Raw genomic sequence first — 27,461 nt, 5'->3', positions numbered from 1 at the left:
GATAGATAGACTGATTTACACTTAAAAATTGTACCAAATTAAATTTAATACGCCGGTATGAATTCCGATTTGGAATAATGCGGAGCGCTAAACCCATGAGTTCGTCGCTCGCACATCTTGCGTTGCGAATAGCTCTTTAGGACGGGACCTTAGTCACAGGAAGCGGCACGGCACGCCGGAAGCACGGGATCAACGATCTCAAAGGCTCAGTTGCTATTTCTCTCAATCAATCGAGGCGCACTGTTTTTAATTTATAACCAATATATTTTTATTTCGACGGAATTCTCGCACAATCGTCGTACGCTCGCGTTACAGTCGCTAGATTGACCAGCTGATTAACAACATGGGCGGGGAAGGAGGGTGCCACGAAAAGGGGCACGGTGTATAGAGGGCGCAGCTACCGTTCACGTCGTGCACAAAACGACGCTTCTCACGCAAGTCAGTCGCTCGCTGACGTTCGTGGGATCAGGTTCTCTCGTCTGTCGTTTCCTCGCGATGTCGGAAGTATTCAAACTGGGTGATCTAGTATGGTGCGTATTTGGTGTGTGCGTGCTGGCGCGAATCGTGCAAACCCCCGTACGCGGCCACATTGTCTAATTATCCTTGTATTTTTTTTTCTTTCTGGATTTCAGGGCGAAGATGAAGGGATTCTCACCGTGGCCCGGCCGGGTAAGTTGGTATATCCCTTTCCCCCCCTTTTTCCCGCTCGCCTTCGTGGTGTAACGCGGGCTCGCGTTCCTTTTCCCGCTACATCGGCCGCACGAGCGCTCGCGCGCGCGCGCACTCTCGGCCTCATGTTTGGCGGTTTTCGTACCGCCTCGTCGACGGCCCGCCGCCAGGACGAAGGCGCATCCCGGCGCCGACCGCCGCTGCCCGCGTCCGTAACATCCCGCCGCTAATCTCCCGCCACACCCGACCTTCGAATTCAAATTGGCGCGCAATCCGCGGCGCTTATAACCTAAATTCGCCGCGCGGCTTGCGAGCCTCCTCGTTTCCGTCGCGCTCTGTTCTCGCCATAGTTTCGAAATTTTCTCCCAGGGGGAAAGAAAAAGAGAAAAAAAAAAAGAAAAGAGTTGACCGCCGGTGGCGCGGCCCGCCAAGTCCGAGTTGGGGGCACTTCAGAATTTGTCCCGCGTAATTTCCTCTTCCCTACTCCTATTGGCGGGTGTACGCCTGACGTCAGCATTTACCGCGATTACACCGTACTCGGGAGAGATTGTCGCTGCCCGATGCATTTTCCACATTCGTAGCCTCCCCGTTCTATTTTGTATTCAAGATTGTCTCAATCACGGTGACGGTTTTTTTTATACGTCGTACGGGAGCCTCGAGATCGACCATGACCACGTTAAGTAAGATCTTGAATATGAAATCGGATTAAATAAATATCTTCCGCGGACTTATCTTGTAACGGACGAAGGGACGAGGATAGAGTAAATATGGATAGATTGCAGTTCTTTGCATCTTGAGCGGCGATCGCCGGTGAGCGACAGAGTCGTATGAAGAATTGAGGAGCGATTTGTAGAAGTCACCTGTATATAACCTCGGCTTGAAATATTTTATCTCACCGTAAAGTTACATGTAATTGTAAAGCGGGTATAGAATCACTTAACAGAAATTTTATTTAATAGAAATTTATTTTTAATGTGTATTTTTATTTTAATATTATAAAAAAATGCTAAAAGATTTGTACCCATAATGATCTTAATTTATTTAAATTATTTTATGTTTATTAATTTTATAATCAACATATTCACTTTTTATTATTCTTGATATTATTAATTCTTAAATTTGTAAATTTAATTAAAGCTTAATATGCAAGAAAACGTTAGATTCACTTTTGTTAGTTCTGTATAGGTTGTATATTAATTTTATAATGGCATGTGAAGGTATCAGTTCCTTCAAAGGATTTGAAGAAGCCTGCAAACGCCAAAAAGGGACCAGTGCAGTGTATCTTTTTCTTCGGGACAAACAATTAGTAAGTGTTATTTATGGATTGTTTGTTTTACAGAATTTTTCTATGATTTATTATGTAATACTTAATTATTATTCTATTTTAGTGCATGGATAGAAGAATCGCACATTAAACCGTATCAGGAGTACAAGGATACCTTAGTGAAATCTAGCAAAACTGGCGCATTCAAAGATGCAGTGGAAGCTATAGAAGAATTTATCGCCAAAGGAGAGGTAAATAAAATATTCACATTTTCTGTACATTTAAATTAAAACATAATGTTGAGAAAATATTTTAATAACTATTAATTTAATTAAGTATTAAATTACTAATAATAATATATTAAAAAAGGCTAATCTAAAAAAAAAAAAAGAAAAGTTAAATATAAAATAAATTTAATTTGTTTAATTAATTTATTAATAATTAATCACATGATCTAAATACTTTATATTGATACATTAGGTATTCGAAGATGGACTGGATCCTGATTCCTTATTTGATAGACTTAAAGAAGAGACAGCAGTGGTCGAAAAGAAACCTGTTGTTAAAACGCCAAAACCGCGCAAGGTCAGCAGTTATAATCTTCTATTTTATTTAGCAGCAATTATTAAAAATTTTATTTGTTGAATTGTGTTTTATATTATATGTGCAAAATTGAAAAAACTATGACTGCAGGAGTCCACTCCAAAAGCTTCCAAGCGTCTAACTGATAGCGGTACAGGTGATCGTCGACCAGCTAAGAAGCAACGTAGTGAATCGAGTACCAGCAATAGCAACCGAGTTGGCAGTATCAGTCCCACTATGAATCATTCTTCCCCGACTAGAAAAACGGGTTCGCTTTTAAACAGACCGGCAAATATCGCCAAACCCGTAAGTAATTAATACATAAAAATTATCTTCTTTATTATTTACTGTTCGATTTTTTTTTCTTTATTATAGTTTGAAATTTATCAATGTGTATCTACACGTAGTCTTTTGTTACGGTTATGATTATGTGAACATTAAACGCACAATATATGAATGTAGATATATATAATACGAGTTTGTTTCTGAAAATTTAAAACTATTTGTTATTTAATGAATAATTAGTAGCTTTTTCAATTTAAATTTTATCCATTTAATATTCGTGAATATTACTTTATTAAAAGATTAAGAATTCAAGTGTTACGCGCGCGCAAAATGTCTACATATCCTACACATGCATGCGTGCACATACAGCGTACACACGTATACGAGGACGCTGCATCTCAGTACCGTAGTGGACACATGTTAATCCCGTTACCACCTGTTGGTTTTAAAACATTTTTATTACATTTAAATATGCTCTTGCTTATTTAAATATATTATAAAATAGAAAAATACATAGAAAAAAATTGCGTACGGTTTAGAAATAAAATTGTTCCTTTTTCTAATTAGAATTAGCTGCGTATTATTCCCGTAACATTCCTTCACCTTATTCTTGCAGATTACACCACCCTTAGATGTTGAAACAATGTCGCAGACTCTGAAAGAAAAGAATATTCTTCCATCCACTCTGAAATTTGGTTTTCTCGGACTTGGCATTATGGGTAGCGGTATCGTGAAAAATTTGATCAACAGTGGTCATAGTGTGATCGTGTGGAATCGATCGCAGGAAAAGGTATGTACCGATATTTTTCTTTTTCTTTTTCTGGAGACCGTGCACGAAATATTTCCGCCGATGGCGAGTACAAAGTATAATTTGAATAATTTTTACTAATTAAACAATAAAGATTTAAAATAATCCAAGTCACATCGTATAGTTAGTTATATTACTTAAAAAAAAAAAAAATAATAATGCAACGATAGTATGAATTAATATAGGTTGGATAACAAAGACGTAATCTTCTATTGAGAATTTATACTTTTGTTTAAATGTGATATATCAAACTTTGATAAATTATTATATGCTATAAATCTTTACGTGCGGAAAAGGGTGGTTGAAAAAAATCAAGAGTATCGCAATAAACAATGAGATTTATTAACTTTGAGAACTATAATAGAAGTTGAGCAGATTTGCCGACGTCATCATCTCAGTCGGAGATTATTTTCACAAAAGCGAACATGTTCGCTTCATTACAAATAGCTTTAGATCTTTTTTTTTTTTTACATTACTCGGTCGGAACATTAAAACGACTTAATCGCTCGGTGTTTTCTAATTTCCTAACATAAATAATGCTCGAATAGCAGCTATAGATTATTTTCTCCGTGTTTGCTCATTCTGCAATTCGCAACTGTGACGAAGAAAATTACAATTCATGACATCGCAGGTATTTGTCGATAATTTTTTTTTTAATAATTTTTTTTTTAATTATCTGTTAGAGTATCTTATAATAAAAAGTAAAGGAGACCGCCGGAAGCTCATTAACATACTTTTAGGCGTTAAGTTTTTAGACCCCTTGGCAAGTTATATGTAAGATACTTTGAACAAATTCCTGCGGAGTTAACCGTAAGAATTGCTTGGTCTTTTTAATGATCGTCAAAATTAACGACAGCCCCGGTAATACGAAACTGCAGTTTAGCGTAAAAAAGAGTTTGCGCGTCAGACTTTCCTTCTTTGGTACCTGATTTTCCCAAATCTGGACTGTAACACAAGTAGTTCACTTGTGATACAAAATATAAGTATACAATGACGATATTTTTAACAAATTTAAGTGACTGGCAAACATCACTCGTGGAACACTCGCTATTAAGTTTTTACTTTGATTACATATAATTTATTTTTAATTTTATTTTTTATGACAATTAAATTAATAAACTAGCATATAATTATGTACGGGGAATAATATTACTTTTGTAATCGCTTAAAAAAAAAAACCAACTTTTTTTTGTGCAATTATATGTACGTCCAATAAACGTATTGGATAATACTATTGCAAACTCTGCTCTACATCAATAATTTACGTCGCGATATACTTTCTGATAGTTTACAAGTTACAGTGTTTAAAATATTTGATAGATAAAATATCGAAGTTACAGAATGTCTCAAACGAGCAGTCGATAATAGACTCAGGACACTTTTTACATTAAGAAAATAAAATTTCTCTCACTGTTACATCTTACTAAAGATAAACATTCCTATATACATAATTCTATATTATATAAATTTTTATTACAAAATTATTTTTTTTTTTTACAATATTTAATTTTGGTGAGAGAGAATGCTGTCCGCGGAATCATAGATAAAATAAATTTTATTACGTATTATCTTATATTTTTTTTTTAATGATTAAATGTTTGCAGTGCCATAATTAATTTTTTATGCACTTATACGTTTCTAATTTGGAAAGAAATGATAAAATCCTTTCTACTATTTTATTTGCGCAAAATCAAGAGAAAATAATTATGCCGCTAATTGAACATATTAGAGTATGAGAAGTCATTACTAGAAAGCAACTGCGCGAATCAATTATTTCAGGTTTTTTTTTTTTTTGCACATTTTAATCAGTGTTGCCGATAGCGATTTTTTAACATCATTAATTTTAATTCGCACGCATGTACGTGCGTTACCCCGTTAAGGCTTCGCGGTTTAAAAGTGACATATAAAAAATATACATGCTGGAAGCATAAGTACGAGCGTTCGACGTATGAAGGAACAGAGGAAAGACTCTCGTCTAAAGTTCGATGTGCCATGACGAGAAGTAGCTAGTTAAACTTCAAACTATTCTTTAATCGTAGTAAATTTCAAGTCTCCCTCATTTTGTCGCTCCCAGGAACGTTCTTGCGCAATAGATGGTACTCGATAATTAACATTAAAAGTACACTGGATGAGCGCACCAGTCGAGTTTTATTTCATTAATTTTTTTCTTCTTCTTACATTCCTCTAAGTGTTTGTAAAATAATCTGAGATAGGGGAATAAGGTAACATGAACGAATCACGAAACAATATTGATCCTGTTCACTGTCGAGCGTTAATCATAGATATGAAAAAAATGTTTTTATCTCTAACAATCAAATTTATATCAAATTGACTTATTTGAACATTAATTCCAAATACTTTCAATATTGATTAAATTTGCGCGCGACAATTTCCTTTCTAGATGAAACTAAAATAATTATCGAGCTGCTTTGTTCTAGAAGAGACAATAAAAGGTAAACCGTGAACCGATATAAATGTATTAATACAAATAAATTGTCATTTAAAAATTGGAATTGTAATGGATGTCGCGGATATTTCTGGTCTTTCGTCCTTTTTTTGTAATTAATTTTTTTTTAAATTAAATTTACCACCAAGATAAATTCACGGATCGATAAAGTCTGACAAAGCATTTTGAAGGAGCCAGTTATATAGGGGCTCTATATCGACGTCTACAGTTCAGCTTTTGTTTGCTCTTCTTTTCATTTTACATAATAATCTTTTTCTCCTTTTATTTTATCGAACTGATAGTTTCGATAGCGAAATGTGATTACATTGGGAAAAGGGAAATAAGGATTTTAAACAGATTAGTCATAAATTGTATTCACAGCATTGTCAAAAATTTCGAGACAGGAGATACCGGCAGAGTTATTTGGGGCAGCGTTATCAGAGATTAGTTACAGATTCGTGTACCACTTTTTTAATGAATTACAATTGACGATAACGTTTAGGATTTTTAATTCGCCGCCCATTTTATTTTGCATCGCGTGTTATATTAGCAAAATTAATAGTGTACGTACATTTTTAGCCACAGTGGAAATACCGTGATTTAATTTCTACATCACGACCGACTCGTGTATTTTCCATCATGGTTCTGCTTCGCCTTGCGTATCCCGTACGCGGTTTCTCTCTCCCTCCTTTTCCCCTTAACGGAGAAATCGTGATAAAATTTTATCTCTTTCGTCGATGCGATCCAAAAATAACGCGAACGCTTTTCTTAACCGCGGATTTTTTTTTTCTTTTCGCCTTCGTTCTACTGGTATCGTTGTCGTGATTCGCAATCGGTCGTTTCTACGATCGGCAGTTATTATTTAGATAATCGACATGCCACGCGTCTTTTTATCGCGCGATTTTTCTGATATGAAAATATTGCCTTTGTGACGATTCAGTTGAGACGAATTATGAACAATTTGATTAGTAAATGATAAATATATCGCAGAGATATTCTCCCAGCGATAAAAATTTGTGTTAATTGAGTTTAATACAATAAGCAACTTCGTTAATTAGCAAAGAGCTAATTAAAATTAACGCGGTTACTATTCTTATTTTTCCGTTTAGTATGTGCAGGTTTATGAAAAAATTAATCATTTTCAATATATTTGTCTGCAAAGTTTACAAGATGGAATTTGGATAAGGGATTAAGATAAGATGCCCGGCGACGATTCGTCAGCATTTATTTAACACAAGGGCGCATCTTGCAAAACTTGTTTAAGAGATGTTTCGTTGTAACTAAATACATACACAATTTTCTTTTTCTCTGAAACGCTGCTTTAGTTAAAAAAGATAAACTTAAAAGCCAATATAAGTTTCTTTTCCTATTAATATCTTTTCTCTATAAACTTTTTACGCGCGAATAATATGCCCGACTGGTTGGAAATGTTACTGTAACAATTTACAAAAAAAAAAAAAAAAATTAAGTACGTACGTTGGTTATTTTCTGGTATGTTTTCTTCTTTTCTGTCCTCGATAGGCATATACTTTTATATCTCGAACAATTCATAATCTACTACGCTTATCACAAGCGGTGAATAAGAAAAAAAGAAAAGTAAATTAATAATAATAAGAAGAAGAAAGGAAAAGACGTAAAGCAACCGAACGCTGATGATGATTTCGCCGCTTTTTTATTCGTGAAAAAAAAAATTGAAACGAAAACGAAAGCATTTAGAACGAACGATTGCGAGCGTGTTAATCTCGCCGCTTCAGTCTTTCGCAATAAGAGAATAATCGGACTTTTTCTCGCGGTTATCACTGATACAGAAAACTTTCACGCACGCCTATTTACAGAAAGGGTTGAGAATAATTCCTTGCGGAACTCGCAACCTCAAGACTTTGTGGAATTGACAACTAGGCGAAGTTACTTTCCCTCTTTGCCGTGTTTGTATGAGGAAATTAATGTAAGCCGAGTTGACGTAGACGCGAAGTACAACTCGCGCGTTTTTCTTTATCTTTTCGTACGATGACAGTCGTTCAAAAAACGATAGAACGATGACACTGATTGAGGGAAAAAAAAAAAAAAAAATAAAGCACACGTTGCTTTACGAGAGGACGGACAGGTTACAAGGTCGAGTCGCATCAAGAGTGGTCCTTGAAATCTGTCCGTAATTTTTTTTTGTTCTCCTAGATTAGCACATGCACACACTTTTCCTTTGCGATTGACAGTCATTGATCTCGACAGAAGTAGGATCTCCCGTTCCTTGGCACTGACACGAGTTTTTCTCGAATTGTTTTCCAGAGCACTCTTCTCGAATCAGTCGTGTAATCAAAAGCGGAAGAAACTTCAAGCGATCTCTTCGGTATCGAAGACGCGATTTCCAATTATCGGTCACAGAATAATGATAATCCTTCCATTACGCTTCATCATTAATTATTTGAGAACAATCTCTCTCTCTCTTTTTTTTTTTTTTTATTTTTTTTTATGTTTCTGATAACTTAAAAAATAGCAGGAACCCATTCTTGGCCACTTTAATGCGTTTCAATTTCTGTTAGCTAGAGCTTAGTCTCGCGTGGAAGATCAGGTAGACTGTTGCTAGGTGCCAAAAGCCCCATAATTTCCGGAGTTTCGCTCCGGAACTCCTTAGCCAAGACTACACCGTTGCCTTTGAATATCGGCTTGCCATTCTCGTAATTATTGTATACAGACAATGTGCTGTCATATTCGTCGATACATTGCAATACCGTCGAAGCAGGTAACACTGTAGGCGGCCCGAAATGCGGCGGCGGGCTATTTTCTTCGATGTAATTAATATGAATGCCTTCTATCATATTCTGACCGTGTGGACTAGTTGACGATAGCTCGGTCGGTGTGTAATATTCGCTGTTTACGTCCTCCAAACTTGCTCCTGCCACCAGATCATCAATTTTTGCCTTGAAATAAGTGTCCATACCGTTGAGATCATCCTTTGTCGGATCGAACACCATAGAATCGCTCCTGCCGCACGAGCCGCTTCGGCAGTTGTCGAAGTACAGATTAGGGAGATTTTCCAGTACTTTGGCCAACGTCTGCTGTTGATACTTGTAACTTTCACGCAATCGTAATACTTGATGAGCGCTGAACTTGCGGATCTTATTTCGTTGGAAGACGTAATTCTCGCGTACCCAGTTGAGCTGGCTGGTAGAATAGTCCCGCACTCTTTTTACCTATAAAAAAAGTAACAAAATAAACTCGTTATTTAATTATTTTATTAATTTTTTATATTCTCTAATACTCGAAGAAAAATTAATTCGCCAATGTCGGTGTATGCACGACGACGTGTCTAATAATTTTTTTTATTTCGTATACAACAGCTTGGCGTATTAAAGAAACAGTTATATATAAAAAAAATATATATAACAAAAAAACTAGAGCTAATTAGCACAGTTTCGTACAAAAAATCTCACGGTTTAGCATACCTGATCGTAGTACTGATCTCTTAGAGCGGTAAGGTGGCTGGTACCGTAGTCTCTTATATCTCGTATATGCTGCATTTGACCCTCGTAGCTATCACGGATCCATTCCACTTGCTGAACACAATTGTCCTTAATTCTGTGTACCTGCTGAGTGTAATTCTCCCTCAGTCTTTCGAGCTGCTGACTCTTGTACTGCTCGATGCTATCGAGCATCTGATAGATCTGCTTAGCCCGCGGCGTTACACCCACACGTCTGCAGCACAGGCACCATTTAATGCATCCGCATCTACGAGAGATTTATAAAAAAAATAGATATTAACAAAATAATCGTAAAAAAAAAAAAAAAAAAAAATTATATAAAATTGTCGGAATCGCCAGGTGGAATTATCGATCACGTTCCGACCTTCCACCAACTTAATCGTGTCATTCATAAAAATTGACTTCCTCGACAAATGCTTACTGTCACTCGACCGCCTTCCATTGACTGATAATATGAGCATATGTATTTAACGCAATCACACTTCGCGAGATACGACGTACAAAAGAAGAACGTTTCGCGCGTTCTTAATATTAATTTCGAACGTGCTGCAACGAATACTTACCTCAAGAGCAAGTACCGCAAGAACTGCACCGTTAACGTCAGTAGAAGAAACGCCACAGCGCAAATCGCGCCGACGAGGATGCTAAAGATCTTGATATTGTGCAAGGTTATCGGATCCATGTGCAGCGTTATGTAGACGGTTTCGTTGGCGATCGGATTGACCGCCGTGCACTTGTACTTGCCCACGTCTTGCCGCAGCAGCATAGCGATGTAGAGAGAACCGTTCTCCAGAACGCGAATGCGATTGTCGTCGATGACCGGCCCGTCCGTGCGCCAGCTGTGCACCTTCGGGTGCTCGACGAAAGCGTCGGGGAAGCCTGGATCCGGCACCCAGTGAAGTATCAAACCGCTCGGCGTTACCCAAGTCAAAGAAGGCGCGGGATTACCGCTGAACTCGCATTCCAGCAGCACGGAACTACGGAGGAGGTACTGTTGAGTTTTCGTGGCCTGCACGAGGTACGGCGGGCTGCACTCGAGGTAACGCAACGTTTGCAAGATATCCACGGTACCATCTTCGTGGCCGCACTTGAGACCGCTCTGGAAAGCCGCGCGCAAATGCGTCCTGCTCTCCGCCCATTTGACAAACCAAAACATGCGGCAGTCGCACGCCCATGAGTTGCCCTGCAGCTGCAGCTCGTCTAGAAACTGCAGATTGGCCACGTTTGCCGGTAAGAAAGTCAAGTCGTTGTCGCGTAAATCGATTCTGCGCAAGGACGGTGTCTCGTTCAGAGTCAGCTGGCCGATCTCTCGTAACGTGCCGTTTCTAATTTCTAGCGTCTCCAATTGTGCCAGACCAATAAGATTTTTGTTCCGAAGATTCTCCAGTTTGGTCCCGGATAGCAGAAGAGTCCTCAGCCTGCTGACAGGTCGCCAAACGTCACCGGGCAGCGACGAGATCGGCAAGCGGCTCAGATCAAGCCATCGTAAGCTGGCGAGGCCTTGAAACGCGGTGTCCGCGAGACGCGTGATCGGATTGCCCCCGAGATCAAGATGTTCCAAGGCCGAGAGGTCGTTGAAGAGACTACGCGGTAACGCGTCGATCTCGTTGTCGGCAAGATCGAGCACTTTCAGCTGTACCAAGCCGGAAAACAGCCGCGGCGGCAGCTTCGTCAGCCGATTGTTGGCCAGCTTCAGCTCCTGCAGCTGTCGATTCGGCTGAAAACTATGATCCGGCAACGAAACCAATCGATTGCCGCTGAGATCCAGCCGCAGGAGCTCCTTGGTGGACGCAAACGCCTGGTAAGGCAGTACGGAAAGTAGATTCGCCGCCAGACGGATTTCTTGAAGGCGACTCAGATGGCGGAACAGCTGCTGCGGCAGCGCGGCCAGCCGATTCCCGGTGAGGTTCAGGTACTGGAGTTGATTCAATGGATGGAAGACATCCGACGGCAAGTCGCTTAGACGATTATCACCTAAATCGAGCCGCTCGAGATGCGCGGTGGCGCGAAACGCCCCGGGCTCTACTCTCTTGACTTCGCTCGACGACCAAACCAAGCCTCGCAGTCTGGGCACCCTCTCCAGGACGGAGGCCCGGATCACAAGCTGCCGCACGTGCCTCAAGGACACGCTCGTGACGTCTCGCGGCAGGACGAGGCCGGAGATGTCGCGGTTCGTGCATCTCAGACTGCCGCCGTTGCTGGTGTCCGCGCACTCGCACCCATCGGGACATTCCGCTCGCGACGACGACGACGACGCGTCCGTGACCGACTGCAGCGTGTCCGAAGTACCCGCGACCCGCACCGTCACCAATGCGACCAGAACGAACAACCACCTCGAGCGCGGACCATCACCTTTCCTCGCCACCCGCACCCGCATTCCTAAAACCTGCAATGTGACGATTTGCACGAGTACAGCGATCTCCCATGTCCTGACGAGGTGAGCTTTCTTCTCACGAAGGACTTTTTCGAACTGGTTCCGTTACTACCGCGCTCGTTTCTTTGCCCGACGGGATCGACCCTTTAAGCTATCGACCAACCAAAGGACAAAGATCTTATTTACCGGCAAAAAGATTATATATTTCTCTCGCTCTTTTTCTTTTTCGCTCTCTTTTCGTTTCTCCACAACGAATAGCTTAAGTGTTATCGTTCACTCGGCCACGTGTTCGCGGTCCTAAAAACTCAACCGAGCTCTCTCTCTTTCTCTCTCTCTCTCTCGCTCTCTCTCTCTCGCTCAAGTACCTACCTGCCGAGAATCACGGTCGTGTTCCCTGCAGGCTACCCCAAATATATCGCTCCGAGGAACAAATCAGGACGAACGGAAACGCGAAGAGAAAGGAGCCGTTGAAGTATAACCATTCGCGAGCGGTCCGACGGTGCCCCGCGACGTCGAGGTGTTTTCCGACGGCGTTGACGTTACGTGGCTGATGGTGCTGGTAGCGTCTTGCTGTCCGTCGCCTGCTATCATAATTGCGGCCGCCGGTATCGCGGCCGCGGGTCCGGACAAAACCCGCCCGGGAAAGGTCCCCGTGAACGTTAAACCGCCTCCGCCGACAGTCTCACGGCACGCAAGAACGTTTATTTTTTTCCTTCTCCGCACCTCCCTTTCTCTTTCTCTGTTTCTGCCTCCTTTCTCCCCCCCCCCTTTCCCCCCTTTTTTTTTCGCTTTGTCTTCGTTCTCTCCTCTTATCCCTCTGTCGCGCGCGATAACCGTCTCCGCGTACGGGCGTCGTGTGCAGCAACGGCACGGCCGCGCACCACTTGTCACGCGTGTCACATGACACGCTCGTGCATATCGGCACCCGGCGGCCGGCAGCGTCCACCCGCCGCGCGTCAGATGCAAAAACCGACTATGGAGCGGGAGCTCCGGCCACGGCTTCCACCAGAGCGGATTCTCCTCGTGGCGAGGGGCCGGTTTCGAGCGAGCCGGCAACATCGCCGACTCCCCCCGTCGGTCGGCGCCGACGCAAACCTCACCGACACGGTCTCTCCGTTACCAGGACGTAAGACGGAAAGAGAGAGAAAGAGACGCGAATGGAAGGCAAAGGTGATTCTTAGAGCGCGAGAGAGCGCCGCCGTAAAAGAGCGGCACGACGAAAGGCACCGGTAGTGGCGAAGGAGGGAGGAAGAAGGGAGGGAGGGGTGCATCCGAGGCAGCCCCCTCGGCAAAACGGCCCCTGCGTCCGTAATGCTCGGTGAGAGTTCGAGATTTCTTTCAAGCCGCTTTACCCGGCGCCTCCGTATCCGTCGTACGAACGCCCGTCGAGATTCGCTCCATTTAACCCACCTTCTTACGCCCGTGTCATTGGCGCGACAATCAGGTCTATTTCAGCGACGTTAATTGTACCATCGAAAAAACCGCATCCGCTCGGCCGTCGAACATACACGCGGCCCCGGCCGCCGCAGGGCGGCTCTATATCGCGAATTAACGGGCGAAAATAGTTTCAAGTTCATCGCCAAATTAGCTGTCAACGTATGCTAGATACCGCGGACACAATTTGCGCGATCGAAGGAACAATTGCGCTCTTGGCCCTGACTAAACTCCGCTTTTATTAGCGCGGTCTGCTTCCCGTGCTCCGCTTTCTCGAATTTGGAAGTAAACCGTGGAGACTCATTGGCCCTGGTTAGTTAATACTATAATCGTTTGCGCAACGCGAATTCTAAGAATCGATTGCACAATTGAAAAGGCGGCCGCAGCGGCAAGAGAGCAGAACTGCAGAATGAAACGGAGCTTTGAAGAGCTCGCCAAAACAAACTTGGAATACGAAAGATTTTGCTCCCAGTTGGATCGTAAATAGTATCTCCCAGATAGGAACGTAGAATCGTAAATAGAATACCGTAATAGAACTTCTAAAGCTCATGTATAATGCAGAGAGTTTAGAATGTATAGATTCAAAGGAAAGGAAAAAAAAAAGGGAAGAGAAAAAATAATGTACACGTTCTTTGTGGGATTATAAATAGCACGCCACTGGTGCGACTGTATTTAAATAATTTTACAGATCGATCTTCGTCTCCGAGATACAGAAAACAATGTGCCTTATCGCGCGCCGCTCGACGAAGATAAATACACGGTGATAAAAAGACTGTCAACCGCTGTTCGAACATAAAGAGAATGCCGTCGGTCGGCCTCGAGGCCGCGGGGTTTTAAACTTTGATTCTCGGTAATGGGACCGGTCGTGCAGACGGTAGAGTTTCACGAGCATCCGGACCAAGAGAGAGGATGCTCCCACGCTCTTGCTCGCCTTAATCAAATCTATTTCGCCACGGTGCCTCGGCGTCTAGCCGTCGCAGATCCTCTGCGGAGAAAGCCGACTCTTCGGCGGGCTATTTATCCCGAAAGATCCCCCGCCGTAATCGAATAAAGTTCAGTAAAAACGCGAGCCTAATGTTAGAAAATTAAGTTTCCGAAGTACAGCGTGTTATTTTTATATCGGGAGGGGTATAAGAAATAATTGCGCGGTATAAAGATATTGGATAAATTATCGTTACCGCGCTATACATAGATAAGAACTATTGTCGGTACAAAAGTACGAGTCTCTTCGTTACAATTTGCGTTATCGAACTATGAAAGCCGCCGTGACACAGTCCGTCGACTGAAATATAATCGCGATGACGCAAACGAGGAACGAGTGTGTTTTCACTTTCACGTTGTTTGCCACGCTTTCCCGTGGAATCTGTCAGCTCAACGATTTTACCTTCGCAATTTGCGCCTCAGAAAAACCAGTGAGGAGTTCTCAACCGCGTCGTTAAAAAGTTATTTATATAAAAAAAAAAAAAAGAAAAAAGAAAATGTTCTCGGACAGGCATCCGTAAAGTCTTCTCCGTGCACTCGTTGCTAGTTTGCTGGATTTCAACCCGAGCATGAAGAAAGAGGAGCGTGTCGCGACGCATTTCGACGGGGGATGGAGGGCCGGGTGTCCCTTAGGTCTCTCCCCGCCGTGCAATATCGACCCGTGACCTAACTTTGTTCTTCGCTTTCGCCATACATTACGATATCAGGCCACTCGGAGTCAAATCGGAAACCGCCGCTCGACGCCGCTTACAACCTCGGGCCTGAAGACTCGAGTTAATCCGCGTACCCGAAATCGGTTTAGGGGCTTCTCGCGGATAAATGGAACAAATCTAATATTCCACCCGTTTTCTAGAACACGTTTGTGAAAGCGGTAGCGAGGTGTTTTATTAACGAGACCGGTAGGTGTAAATTAAATTCCTCCCCGATGATTTAAAACTTCGCTGCTAGATTGGAGGCGCATTTTTGCTACGCGCGCGACTCTTATTCCGTGTTGTGCGATTATGTAACGCAGCGGCGCGTATTTACGAACAATCGCCTCGGTGGGAAGCGGGCAGATATACACGTATGATATCGCTTTGCAAACCGAGTGGCAGCTCGGTTAATTGCGCGCAATAGCATCGCGCGAGAAAAACAATTTCGCGGCCGAATTAACCGGGAGCGAGCATCGCCGCGTGTTGCGTGGCACGTTTGCAGCTGTTATTGCGCATATCAGAGGCAACTGTTTGTCAATAAAATTTCAGCAGCGACGGCGATTCCTCTTTCTCTCTCTCCGTTCGAAAATTGTTATCTCTCGCGTCAGCCGCGACTTTGCGAATAATCGAAGAGCCGCTCGTATCGTTAATAGATTCGCCTCCTTCGCCAGTGCATATGACGAAGGTCAATAATCCGATAAACTGCGCGAGGAAAAAAAAAAATCCGCGAAAGCAACACACGTTTATTGAAACGTATCGATCGCCCTTACGCGAAGTTAATCGCACTTGACAATGTGTTTAATTTAATTACGTTATATTGCTCGAAAAAAAATGATGAATTTTGCTACAATTTTAGCCACCGCAAAATTGCGGACCATTACCGAATCGATAACGTTCGCGAAGAGCTCTCGTTCAAACATTTTTTTTTTCCATCTGGAAACACCTCTCGCTCCACCGCAGAATTTTATTCAATGTTTGCTCGTTCAATTTGATACCGAAAGAAAGGCTGTTAATTTGTAATTGATATAGTATTGTTTTTTTTTTCTTTTCTTTTTTTTTCAGGATTTTTGACACATTAAATGCGACAGCAGTCGGGTCCTTTGTGCTGTCACTGTATAATAATTCACGTACCTGTATCGCTTGCGTAAGCGAAATTTTATCCGCGTAATCGAAAGTGTTCTTTATCTGCTCGAGCGAGCTATCGCGATTCTGTCCGAATTATTTATAAAAGATACGTCGGTGAATTCGCGATTTCTATCTAAATTATTAATTTTTTTTTTTAGAGATTTGTCTCTAAAAAATTGTTTTTCAATATTCTTTACAGTTTAATGAAAGCGCTTGAAAAATACTTTTTGGCTTGCGCCGCTGGTTGAATAGCTCTCCTTTCCTCTTGTTACGGAAATGACAAAACGGTTGTAAATGCGCATTATCGTTATCGAGATGGAAACGCTTGCTCAGACAAGGGTGGTGGTTTACGATGCGACCCATGCCATTTCGAAGATAAATGCCTCGTGTGCGTGTTACCGTTTTCGTCAAATATATAATACTGGCGCTCCTCTAGATTAATACACGACGTTCGCGGGCAGAATTAACGGGATACGTTCGCCCAGCACGTAATGCGGAAAAGGATGGGAATATTGAAACTCAGTGGGCCATCGGTGCCATCCCTCGTGGCGGCATCGATCGATTTACCGATGTCGCTCGACGTTAGCCGCAGAATTATTGACACTCGAATTAATTATTTATTACCATTCTAACCCTTTGATTATTCATTTTTATTTCGTAATTTTTCGAGCTACGAAAAAGAATAGTCTATAAATCTGTCCCGGGAGAAACTAGGTAGCCCCGGGACTTTCCGTTCGCAAGGACGTTCCGCTTTCAAGCGGTAAGAAATGCAATTCAGAGGGGTTGAGGTGTCGCAGCAGCCCGGCGTTGCGAAACCGAATTTGCAACCACACGTCTGGTCGATCGAGGAACGTAATTGCGTACTCCACTTAACCAATAATAAAATCGGGCCCGTCCTCGACTGGCAGCTTTTGTGGGTTACAGGAAGGCCACGCGAAACTCGCTTTCCTTGCCTGCACCTCCTCGGTCACGGTCAGGGAATAGCGATCTCCTAAAAGCATTTATTTTTTACTTTGATGTCTTTTCTTTTTTTTTTTTATTTGTTTTTAAATTACGAACAGGATTTACTTTAATAGATTGCCTTATAAAACGCTCTTTTGCTTAGAAATGTACTTTTACGAGTATCAATCTCACGATTTCCGTTTCTTATTCGTCACGCACGGGTATGCGGAAATCGCTGAACGTGCTTGAGTACAAAAAGAAGACGATTTTGTGCGAAGGACTGCTCTTTTTTTTTATTTTTTTTTTATTTCGTAGAGCGGGCCAAGGGAAAATTTCTACCTGCCTAGTATTCCGGTCCGTACTTTTCCAATTTTTCTCATCAGCCAGCCACTTAAGTGGAAACAGCAAACCAGGACTATAGACTCGGAAAGTTTCGTAGACGCCGGTTAATTTGAAAAGTGTACCGGTAAGGATAGCCAAAGAGGGGAATTTATCTCTTTCCGGGCGCGTTTTATTTTCTTTCCCGTCGTTTTTACGTCTTACTTCCGAGGCTTTTCCTCCATCCAGATAAAATAAAAAGGGCAGGGCCTCTATAAATCGACAATTTTTCAAGCAACCGTCGCTTGAATAATTCAAAAATAATCGTCAGAAATACAAGAAGGAAAAAAAATAATAAAAAATGCGAATATATCACTTTTAAATCACGCAGCTTCGGTTTCTAGCTGTTACAAGTATTTTATTAATAACAGTACTTTGTTAAAAGATCGCTTTAAGCACAGCCTCTCAATTATCTTGCGCAACATTCGGACCTTTCTGAATAAACAACGGGCTCGGGTGCGAATAGCTCGAGGAATTTGTTTCTCGCGTCGGTTTTGGCAGCACGCTGCATAATTCATCGAACGCTGAAAGCACGTTTACCCAAGGAACGAGTACAAGATCAGTTCCTGCGCGCGTTACGTAACCACGTCGATAAGTGGAGGTCAGGTAGATATCCTTCGGGCGGGGAAAGGGGACTGCGAGGAGGAATCGATTGCGCCTAGAACGTCTCATAAAAACCTCATTGTCTGCGACGAACTGTCTCCCGGAATTACATTGTTACGATAATCGCGTTACGGATCGGGTATCACCACCTCGGTAAATCTTTCAAGCCCCAACGCTCCAAGTACTGTGACAAGACTCGACAATGCCAGAAAATAGCAATCAATATTCTTAAAAAAATTCTTAAAATAATATCTTTCTCCTTTTTTTTTCTTTTTTTTTACGTCAACGCATTAGCTGTGCAAATATACCACGTGTAAAATCTGACGAGGACAATTTTAAGCCGTTTCTCCGAAAGGCGCGACTTTTCGGACGCGGGTCGCCAACTATTCTGCCTACGCTTCGGTCGCGGGGGGGAAAAAAAAATATATCGATTGCGTAACGCGAGCGAGGCGCTGCCGAAAGGATACAATCTTCATATCGAGGCATGTTCTCACATCGGGAAAGGTGTGCGTCTTCTCTCTCTCGCTCGCGCGGGGCAGTCGTTGCTCGGGTAGGTACGTCGTGCCCGTATCGTGCCCATATCGTGTTTCTAGCCGCGCGAGTGCAACGGGGAGACGACATGGTCTGGTGCAAGCGAGAGAGAGAGAGAGAGGAGGAGGAGGAGGAGAGAGAGACCGCTCGCTCGAGTCGGCCCGAGCTGAGCGTAGCGGAGCTCTCCCGATCAGCTGGGAGTCGCGCAACGTTGCCGACTTGCACGTATGTGACCCCCGGCCACAGTGGATCAATAGTTGGACGATCCGACAACGCAGCGTGCTACCGTCGACTCTTTATTTAAACGTACCAGTCGCTCAGCTCGGCATGCCGTTTTGACGACCGTTTCCCTGGGTTCTTTCTCTCTCCCGCCCTTCTTGCATTTTGTCTCGGCCTCCTCCTTCTTCGTCAACGACCGTTTTTTCTTCCTCTTTCTTTTCGATGCACTCTCTCGTGCCTTTGGCGCTGCGCCGACTAGTACGACATTTTTGAAAGATCGATCCCTTGTTCGTCGTGGGCGAGAAGGCTTGAACCTTCCGGGAAAAGGTTCGAACTGCCGGACGAATTGCTTTAGCTGTTGTACTCGTGGATTATAAATACTTAACGGACATATGAACGCCGAGGGAACGGAGGGATCAGGATTGTAGATGCCGGCCGCGGCCATTGCACCCGGGTGTTAACTTCAACGGACGTAACTGGCGATTGCGTGGCTGCGTTATGCTGCGAGCTTCGCTCGACAAAGTCCGTTATCTAATCCTCGATGTGAATAATTTAAAGAAAAAATTTATTCAGAATTTCTCGCGAATAAAGCCGGATGTATCCCCCTTCTTTTTATTTTAGAACAAAGTCTACGAAGTCGGAAAATGCGCGTTCGATTTTTGCTCCGTGTGTTAACTGGCGTGTGTCCTTCAAGAAACGGCCTGAATGCGAAACCGATATTTTCCGCGACCCAGTATTATATTTACGCGGCCTTATTTTGTGAGGATATAACTGCCGGCGATTGACTTCCGTCGGTTTTACCGGGGATGGAAAGTACACAGCGAGTGTTTCGACATGAGAGCCGCCGAGGACGAGCCACCCGCTGCTTGCTCAAGACCTGACGATTATGACGTTTGTAAAGCTTCCCGTCGGTCGGTGATAACGCGGCGGCAAATGAAAATGCTTCTCCGATCGGTGAAAATAAGAAAGTTCCCCCGTGCTTGGTACTTTCGCGCTAATCCGATCGCGGAGTAGCTCTCGCGCGTAAACAATCGCGACGACGACGAGACCAGCAGCGCTCAAGAAAAGTCGGGTTCTCTCCTCCCCCCTTGTCCTGCGAACGTCACCCCTAGCCCACCGCCCATTCCGTGACCCATTTCCTCCCGCGCGGTGGAAAAAGGATACACTTCGCCGCAAATAACAGTAATCTACCGCAGTCGTTACGAGAATTCTCGATTCCTCGTCGCGCAATAAAACAAATTGCGCCCGGACGCTTTGTTTGCTATTTTCCGAGAATCGAAGTGCATCGGCTAGCTTGACCTACGCGTCGTTTCGACCGATAAATTCTTTTTTATTTTTTTTTCATCAATAAAACCATCGTCGGGTATTTTTTTAAATTTTTTTTTTGAGAATGCGATTTTAATATGAAATAATATGCATTAATCTCCCCGTGTTCGGCGAAAGTTCAATAGAATTGTTTTTCTTGGCCGCGAGAAGCTGCCCGAATAATTCGGTATTAATTTCGGAAATTTTCACGGCCGTCAGGTGGTAGTCAATGACCGGTTTGCCGGCTATGCCGTTTGCTGCCCGCTATTTGTTTCGAGTTTTCGCAGCGGTTCGCTAATTATCCAGCTGTTTAACACACGCCGCTAACGTTTCCTTTTCCCCCTTCGTCGCGCGGCGTTTTTGCCGAACTTGGGGCATCGACGGTACCTTCTTTTTGCCGAGCTCGGCTTTTTAACTACGTACGGTTTAATTTGCGACGACGCTCGCTGCTCGATGAAGAACTTATTCGCGGAGGTGCGGTGCACAATAGGCGCGACCCGGGAATGGCAAATGGCATTGTTTACTCATCGGCCATTAAAGCAAACGCTAAGCCGTCAATTTATAATGTTAAGCAAGTGGCGGCGTTCACCCACGTGCCTTACGTAGGCCAGAAACATGTGCGATGTGGAATAGCCAAGTATTTCACTTTTACAATACGATCTCGCGGAAAGCAAACAGCTGTATTCGTTTACAAAGAGCGTCATCTTTTTTTTATATTTAAAAAAATTTTTTATTTTTTTAAATCATTCTTTTTTTAATATCAATATTGAAATATCATCTACGATACGCGCGACAATTTAACGAGAGCTCGACGCGAAGCTGTTACGTGGAAACGCGCATTCGGGCGTTGTCGATTTAACGCGATACGCCGAAAGGCTTTTGCAAATGTTGCAAACGCTGACGAAGTAAACGAGGGACCCGCGGCGCGTTATTGCGAAGCGCAGACGTGTGCACGTGCGTCGCGTTCCTCCTGGAAACCGTTGGATTCCTTCCATCATGGAAGCCGCACGAGCTGGCCGAGCTAGTTCAAGGCCGCTACACGCACACGCGAAATTCCCCGCTGCGTGTGTCGTCGGCCGTCTCTCTCCACCGTCGAATTTCATTTTATTTATTTGATCGCGGGATCACCTGAAGACACACATACCCGGTTTTCCCGCTGCGCACCGCCGCTCGCGAGATCGTAAATTTTTCCCGTCGGGTAGACGGCGAGCGGCGGCGGCGGCGGCGGCGGCGGCTCGTTCTAAAGTTCGCCTGCCTAAAGAAGCTGTTCAATTATGAAAAAGAATGATGCTCAGCTCTAGCTGACGTTTAACACGACGTCGTATTTTTAACGAAGCGATACTTTATCGATCAAGAAACTCGGACGGGCGCCTCTGCATTTATTTTCGCCGTGACGACTTTTCGTCGGGTTTTACAATTTCCGTCGCAGTTGCCGGAGCCCGCGGACCTCGGGCGTACGTCGCACGCGGGATGAAAGAATCCGGAGGCGGTGGTTCTTTGGCCATTAATCGCTTAGCACAATTCCCGGCCTGCTCATTCAGAGCCGCTTCCGTCTTTGGCACAATGACGACGAACGAAGGCCGCGCGCCGTGCCTCCGTTACGGCGATCGCGTAATAAATTTTACAACGCGAGGCTCGCGCGTCACGTTACATTGCGAACGAGCGTAAAAATATTCTGTTGCAATCGGAATTAACTTTCCGGTTCGGCGTCGATTATGGAATGCGCTGGTCGTTGAAATAAAAACGAAGTGTCCGAGACTTCTGTTCCAGTCGCGCTTTATCAAGTGGCGTTCGAATTACATTCAAAAAAAATATACGACGATGGAAATTATAATCCGACGAACTTTTCAATTTTCTTTCAGAAACGTAAAGAAATATTAATTCAATCCGTTAATTACGTGGCGAATATAGTTCCTCTGTCCGAGCAGCGTATTTGTGAAAAGCAGTTGGGCTAGCGAGCGAATTAAATCGTCCGCGCAATCTCGCGTAACAACACGAGGGGTTTTTTTTTTTTTTTATTTTCTCCTTTTTTTTTGTATTTGCGCGTCGACGAGGCAGGAACGCCGAATGCGTACGTTGAACGCCACTGTCGATGTAGACCGTAACGGCGGGGATGTTGCTACGCGGCAGGCCGCTCTTTCCGAGAGGAAGAGGTACCCTCGGCAAAAGCGAAACAACGCTTCTAACGTACGATTTTTTAAATTTTTAATCGGACGATTATTGATCAAGATTTCGGGCTAAAAAAATAAACGTGTTTATCTGCTCTCTTACATCGATTGAGAACCTCGTCTCTATCTCTATCTCTCTCTTTCTCGAAGACATACTTTTGCGCCGGAGATGAGATAAAGACTCGTAGATAGGACACGCATGATATGTACGTACACATCGTATACATATAAGAATCAGAAACGATGATAAGCATTTAATTTTTTGTCTCTCTCTCCGTCTCTCTTTTTCTTTTTCCGAGCTGTTCTTTTTATCAAATCTAAAGGAAACGGACTCTCGCCACGTAATTAAAAATACTCGCAGATCGGACATCGGGCCGTGGTCTCGATACGTGCGAGAGAATGCGTGCTTGATACGCACATTGAGTCACCGGAAAGAGGAGGAACGCACGGAGTTCCTCGCGGGCTTGTAAAGGGAAACGCGATGGGAACACTCGGCGCGAATCGACCCGGAGACGCCAAGTGTCTCGTTTCTGAGTCACACCGATCTTTGTTACGTGGCAACGCGAGTCGAGTCGAGTCGTTATACGACAATATGGTGCCGCTGGGCGAGCACGTTGCGAGAAAGACGCCGTGTTCCGAATGGCGTCGGCCGCGTCGACGCCCGAAAGCTAGGTCTCGAGTAACAGATGCCGATCGAAAGACGCCGGCGTCGTTTTAGGCTCTGGTGAGGAAAAAGCGTGCCGAACCACGCGAGGAAATAATACGGAAAATATTCGGCAACGAAATAGTTATACGAGTCGCGTCGCAGACTCGGCTTCGCTTCTAAAAAGCTATAATAGAGATCATCTCGACGACGAACAGCCGCGCCCTAAGTCATTTTATTGCGAGAAACGCGCGAGAAAATTCCAAGGCGTTCAGGCACGCGGCGAGCTAAACGGGCCAGCACGCGACTCGTCCGCCATTTCCCCAACGACTTCGGTTGACGAGGGGAAAAAAAAAAAGAGCATCGCGAGGGTCTCGGGGAAATTCCGGCGTCTCGCGAGCGTATCTCGCAGGGTCCTCGGTATTTCGTTGAGAAATCCCCCACGGGAATCCGCTGTGAATGTCTCCGGGCATTCCGAGGAAATTCATCTACCTTCGTCGCAATGGCGTCATTTGCTGATGTGGCCGGCTTGGCGTTGCCTGTTACGGCATGTGCAACGAACAAGGCGAATGGCACGTGGCTCCATGTGGTGCCATCTGCTAGACGGCAGGCTGATCGATATGGTTATTCCGCGTCACGTTGGATGGCACTGCGATACTGAAATTCAATTCAAATAAATATCATGAACATGCTTGTAATTTTTTTTTTTACATTAAAATATTATATGTTAGGTATAATTACTAAGAAGCCGAAACTACCTGCTTTTAAGAGATCATACTAATGCATTTGTTACGATTTTCTTTTCCAGTGCACGGATTTTGTGAAGGCTGGAGCTGAACAAGGTTTAACGCCATCCGATGTTGTTCTCGCCGCTGATATCACTTTCTCGTGCGTGGCTGATCCTCAAGCAGCTAAAGACGTAAGTGAATACTTAGAATTATAATGTTGGATATGTACGTAATGCTTACTACGTTAATACCTTTTTCAGATGGTCTTCGGTAATTGCGGTGTCCTGACAGAGATATCGCCCGATAAGAGTTACGTTGAGATGACCGGAATTGACGCAGAGACTTCTCAGGACATTGCCGAGGCGATAAATGGCAAAGGGGGTCGTTATCTCGAGGCTCAAGTACAAGGGAGTAAAACGCAAGCGCAAGAAGGAACTCTGGTTATCCTTGCCGCCGGAGATCGTTCACTCTTCGACGAATGCCAATCCTGCTTCGAGGCAATGGGCAAGAACAGCTTCTACCTCGGCGAAGTCGGCAACGCTTCCAAGATGAATCTTGTACTTCAATTAATGGCCGGCGTCACTTTGGCAGCTTTGGCAGAAAGTATGGCACTTGCCGACCGCGCTGGTCTTCAACAGAAAGATGTTCTCGAGGTTTTGGAATTAACATCTCTAGCATGTCCTGCAATTCTCGAGAAGGGCAAAGGTATATATATGTTTATCGTTAAAAATGCACTTTCCATTAATTTGAGAAACAAATTTTATATCTAATAATTACTTCTTTTTAATTCTGACAGAATAATTTTAATGCTTTATGCCATAATCTCAAGGGTTTTCCATGAAAACCAATTGCGGATTTCTTAAGAATCTATGTATCGTGATTAACATTATTTTTATTCCGCTTCACAGCGATCATTGAAGGAGGATTCCCAACTCAATTACCGCTGCAGCATATGCAGAAAGATCTACGACTGTCGTTAGGTATGAGTGATCAGCTGGAGCAACCTTTGCCACTGGCTGCCGCAGCGAATGAAGTATACAAGCATGCAAAGCGTCTTGGATATGGCGAACACGATGCCTCGGCCGTTTATATTAGAGCTAGGTTCTAACGCAGCATGCGCTTCGTGTTGTTGTCACCGAGCTTCTTCGTATTTATTGCGATACCTGACGTTGTTTCCCGCCGCTGAAGAAAAACCGAGAGATAGTAAAAAAAAAAAATGAAATAAAAGCGAGAGAGAATTACAACATAATAAAAAAAAGAATATATATATATTTACATGTCTTTTTGTTAAAAACTTATTAATTTCGAAACATACACGAAATTACCTTTGTAAAAATCTATGAGATTTTACAGAAAGTAAAGAATGTATTTAAAGTTAAGTAACGAAAAGCTTTACCTGCGCGTACTGCGACTAAAAGTAGCTGTTTACAAGAATTTTTTGTTACTTCTCTTGTTATAACAACTGAATTAATTATGTAATACTTTTTTTTTCTGCTATCAGCTCTCCATGCGCTTGACGACCAAAGGAATATTTTTCCTCGCGCGGACGGAGGAATAGCGTCAATTTGATTAATTGTCAAGCTCCTGAGTCGCGTTTCGGTTTCGATCGCGCGTGACACGCCCACCTAATTCGGTTTCGAGAAATTCGAGAACGTATTAAAAAAAGAAAAAAAAAAAAGAAAAAAAATGTGCCTTACGATACCGATTGAAGGGAAGGCTTAATGAACACAGTTGCGTGACAAAGTCGCAATGAAAACGGTTGATAATAATTAATGACGCATTGTATCAACGTGACATTATTTGAATGACAGAGAGATTGATGAGCTCTACCACGACGGTGATGACTACAGATGCTAATGCAAGTAAATCAGGGAAGTGTAGAAACCACTTCACGTGGTGCAATTGTAAAATTTTAATTATGAATTTCTTACATGCGCCAATCGGAATAATAGCGGCAAGGGGACTGATCTTTCCTCGCATACTTTCGTCTTCTTCATGATCTAAACGATAGTTTGTAACGATTCTATTTTATAGATGCACTTTTACTTTTCATAGCTTTCTCGAATTTATATATATCGCACTTTACATGCAACGAACAGACGCACTATGTTATCCTGCGCTGTTTACTAGTAAATTAGCAGATCTAACTAAAGGATTAGTTAGCTATTTTTCTGGAGATTTATTAGCAAACGCGACAATACCCGTCATTGAAAATATTGTGCAGAATATGAAATTTGTGACGTCTTTGCGAGGTTCATACGTTTGAATTAAAACAGAAAAAAGGTATTAGCGCTCGTTAACTCAGTTCACTTACCGACGCAGCTGTTGATTGACATGCTGATGTGCAGCGTATCATAAGTTAACAAATATACAAAGGAACTGGGGGAGTGTTATGTAGAATAAATATATGTGTATATTTTATGTTGCGTTTTCGTATTTTCTTAATAACGTTAATAATATATCAGGTCTTCTCAAAAGCATCAGCAGAAATTGTAAACGTTTTATACTTTCAGTCATTCCACAGTTCTGCCGAGGGAAGTTTTAAAATTCGAATTGGTAGCGAAGCATAATAATATTTGAATAAAAGAAAAAGACACGATAAATGATTATTGCAGGTCACTTTCCAAAACCCTAATGTAGTTCGTCTAACGTGTTAAAATTTATTTTTATAGAACCTTTCTTTTGTAATCGTGTTTGACAATTTCTTGGAATGGTCTTCGTAACAGTTACACGCGTCAACGTACACGAATTTCTCACATCGAATGCGAGATTTTCGTGGAATTGAATCGCGACGGCGAGAAGAGAAATCAACGAGCGAAATGTCTTCCCAGAAATATGATCTCGTGGGCGACGCGCGACGAAATCGAGAGTGATTGAAAAATTGCAGAAAACTTTAACGAGAGGCAAAACGAGATAGAGGCACGACTTTTACTTCGATGCGCAAGAAAATATGTTAAATGCAATTCGAAATGCTTCTTTTGTAAACTGTTATTTCGAAACTATTTTATTGATGTACTGTTTTATTATTGTTCTGCGAGAGAAAAAATTTTGCAATTACGCCGAGTTTTTTTACGTTATGTTTAATTGCAGTTTCTGTGGAAGGAAATTGCAAAACATTGTTAAGTGCAGAGAGAGAGAGAGAGATTTTCTCCTGCCAAGGAATCTTAAAGAAATGACTCCCGCATCAGAGAGAGTATCAACTTTTATCTGATAGTTTCTATTTTTCAGCTTCAATCCTTTTGGACTTGTCAACGTTTTATCTACCCAAAGCCGTACAGATAATCCCGTCATTTACGTGGCGCGGGTCTTGATTTTATGTAAGCGGGAAATTACGTGGTATAGCTGAAATAATAGTGGCTTGGCGCCATATCACGTGCGACAACATGTAATTAGACACGTACACAATCGACAGTTAAATAATAACAACGCGAGTGGCAAGTTGTACGCGTATAAACCAAGACCGACTTTTTGTGGAGATAGAAACAAATATTCTACTTCTATCTTAATCTATACAAAAAAAATAAAATAAAGAAGGATATATTATTAGTACATAATTTCGTAAACTAAGTTTACTAAAAATATATAAAAGTGACGGGAAGAAGTGAAGAGAAAAAAAGCGGAGGAAAAGGGAGAGAGAAAGAGAGAAAAAGAAAAAAAAGAAACAAAAAAAGAAACAATGTGGGAGTAGTGTGAGTGCGAGAGAATGAATGAGGGTATACGTTACGTGCGCGTTACGTCGGCAGCAGACGTTTATGTTTTGTCACAGATACACAATGGTTTTTGAATAAATACCTATTTGACCTACGAA

General features: G+C 42.9%; 2 protein-coding genes across 2 annotated transcripts; one reads left to right on the top strand and one right to left on the bottom strand.

Annotated features, from left to right (window-relative positions):
- The first annotated feature begins 295 nt into the window (after window positions 1-295).
- Window positions 296-27,461, top strand: Ndf (Nucleosome-destabilizing factor). The gene is made up of 10 exons (XM_070664979.1): window positions 296-530; window positions 633-669; window positions 1,887-1,975; window positions 2,058-2,184; window positions 2,414-2,518; window positions 2,627-2,821; window positions 3,417-3,590; window positions 23,734-23,844; window positions 23,914-24,358; window positions 24,562-27,461. Exons 1-10 carry the CDS (start codon window positions 496-498, stop codon window positions 24,759-24,761), a joined length of 1,518 nt encoding a protein of 505 aa, XP_070521080.1. The 5' UTR covers window positions 296-495; the 3' UTR covers window positions 24,762-27,461.
- Window positions 5,389-12,881, bottom strand: LOC139107400 (leucine-rich repeat and immunoglobulin-like domain-containing nogo receptor-interacting protein 3). Its single transcript, XM_070664972.1, has 3 exons — window positions 10,094-12,881; window positions 9,495-9,777; window positions 5,389-9,242 (listed from the first exon to the last, which is right to left on the bottom strand). Exons 1-3 carry the CDS (start codon window positions 11,905-11,907, stop codon window positions 8,592-8,594), a joined length of 2,748 nt encoding a protein of 915 aa, XP_070521073.1. The 5' UTR covers window positions 11,908-12,881; the 3' UTR covers window positions 5,389-8,591.

This window comes from Cardiocondyla obscurior, linkage group LG13 (genome assembly GCF_019399895.1).
Source record: "Cardiocondyla obscurior isolate alpha-2009 linkage group LG13, Cobs3.1, whole genome shotgun sequence".
Lineage (NCBI taxonomy): Eukaryota > Metazoa > Arthropoda > Insecta > Hymenoptera > Formicidae > Cardiocondyla > Cardiocondyla obscurior.
Note: the sequence above shows the minus strand (reverse complement) of the source record. Positions and strands in the feature narration are given on the sequence as shown.

What these genes read in the sequence shown, in the direction of transcription:
- LOC139107400 (XM_070664972.1), bottom strand. Translation starts at nt 11,907, where the DNA reads ATGCGGGTGCGGGTGGCGAGGAAAGGTGATGGTCCGCGCTCGAGGTGG. An exon ending in TTGCGGTACTTGCTCTTGAG is followed by an intron (nt 9,778 to 10,093) that starts GTAAGTATTCGT and finishes AATCTCTCGTAG; the next exon opens with ATGCGGATGCATTAAATGGT. An exon ending in GAGATCAGTACTACGATCAG is followed by an intron (nt 9,243 to 9,494) that starts GTATGCTAAACC and finishes CTTTTTTTATAG; the next exon opens with GTAAAAAGAGTGCGGGACTA.
- Ndf (XM_070664979.1), top strand. Translation starts at nt 496, where the DNA reads ATGTCGGAAGTATTCAAACTGGGTGATCTAGTATG. An exon ending in AATTTATCGCCAAAGGAGAG is followed by an intron (nt 2,185 to 2,413) that starts GTAAATAAAATA and finishes TTGATACATTAG; the next exon opens with GTATTCGAAGATGGACTGGA. An exon ending in ATCCTCAAGCAGCTAAAGAC is followed by an intron (nt 23,845 to 23,913) that starts GTAAGTGAATAC and finishes TACCTTTTTCAG; the next exon opens with ATGGTCTTCGGTAATTGCGG.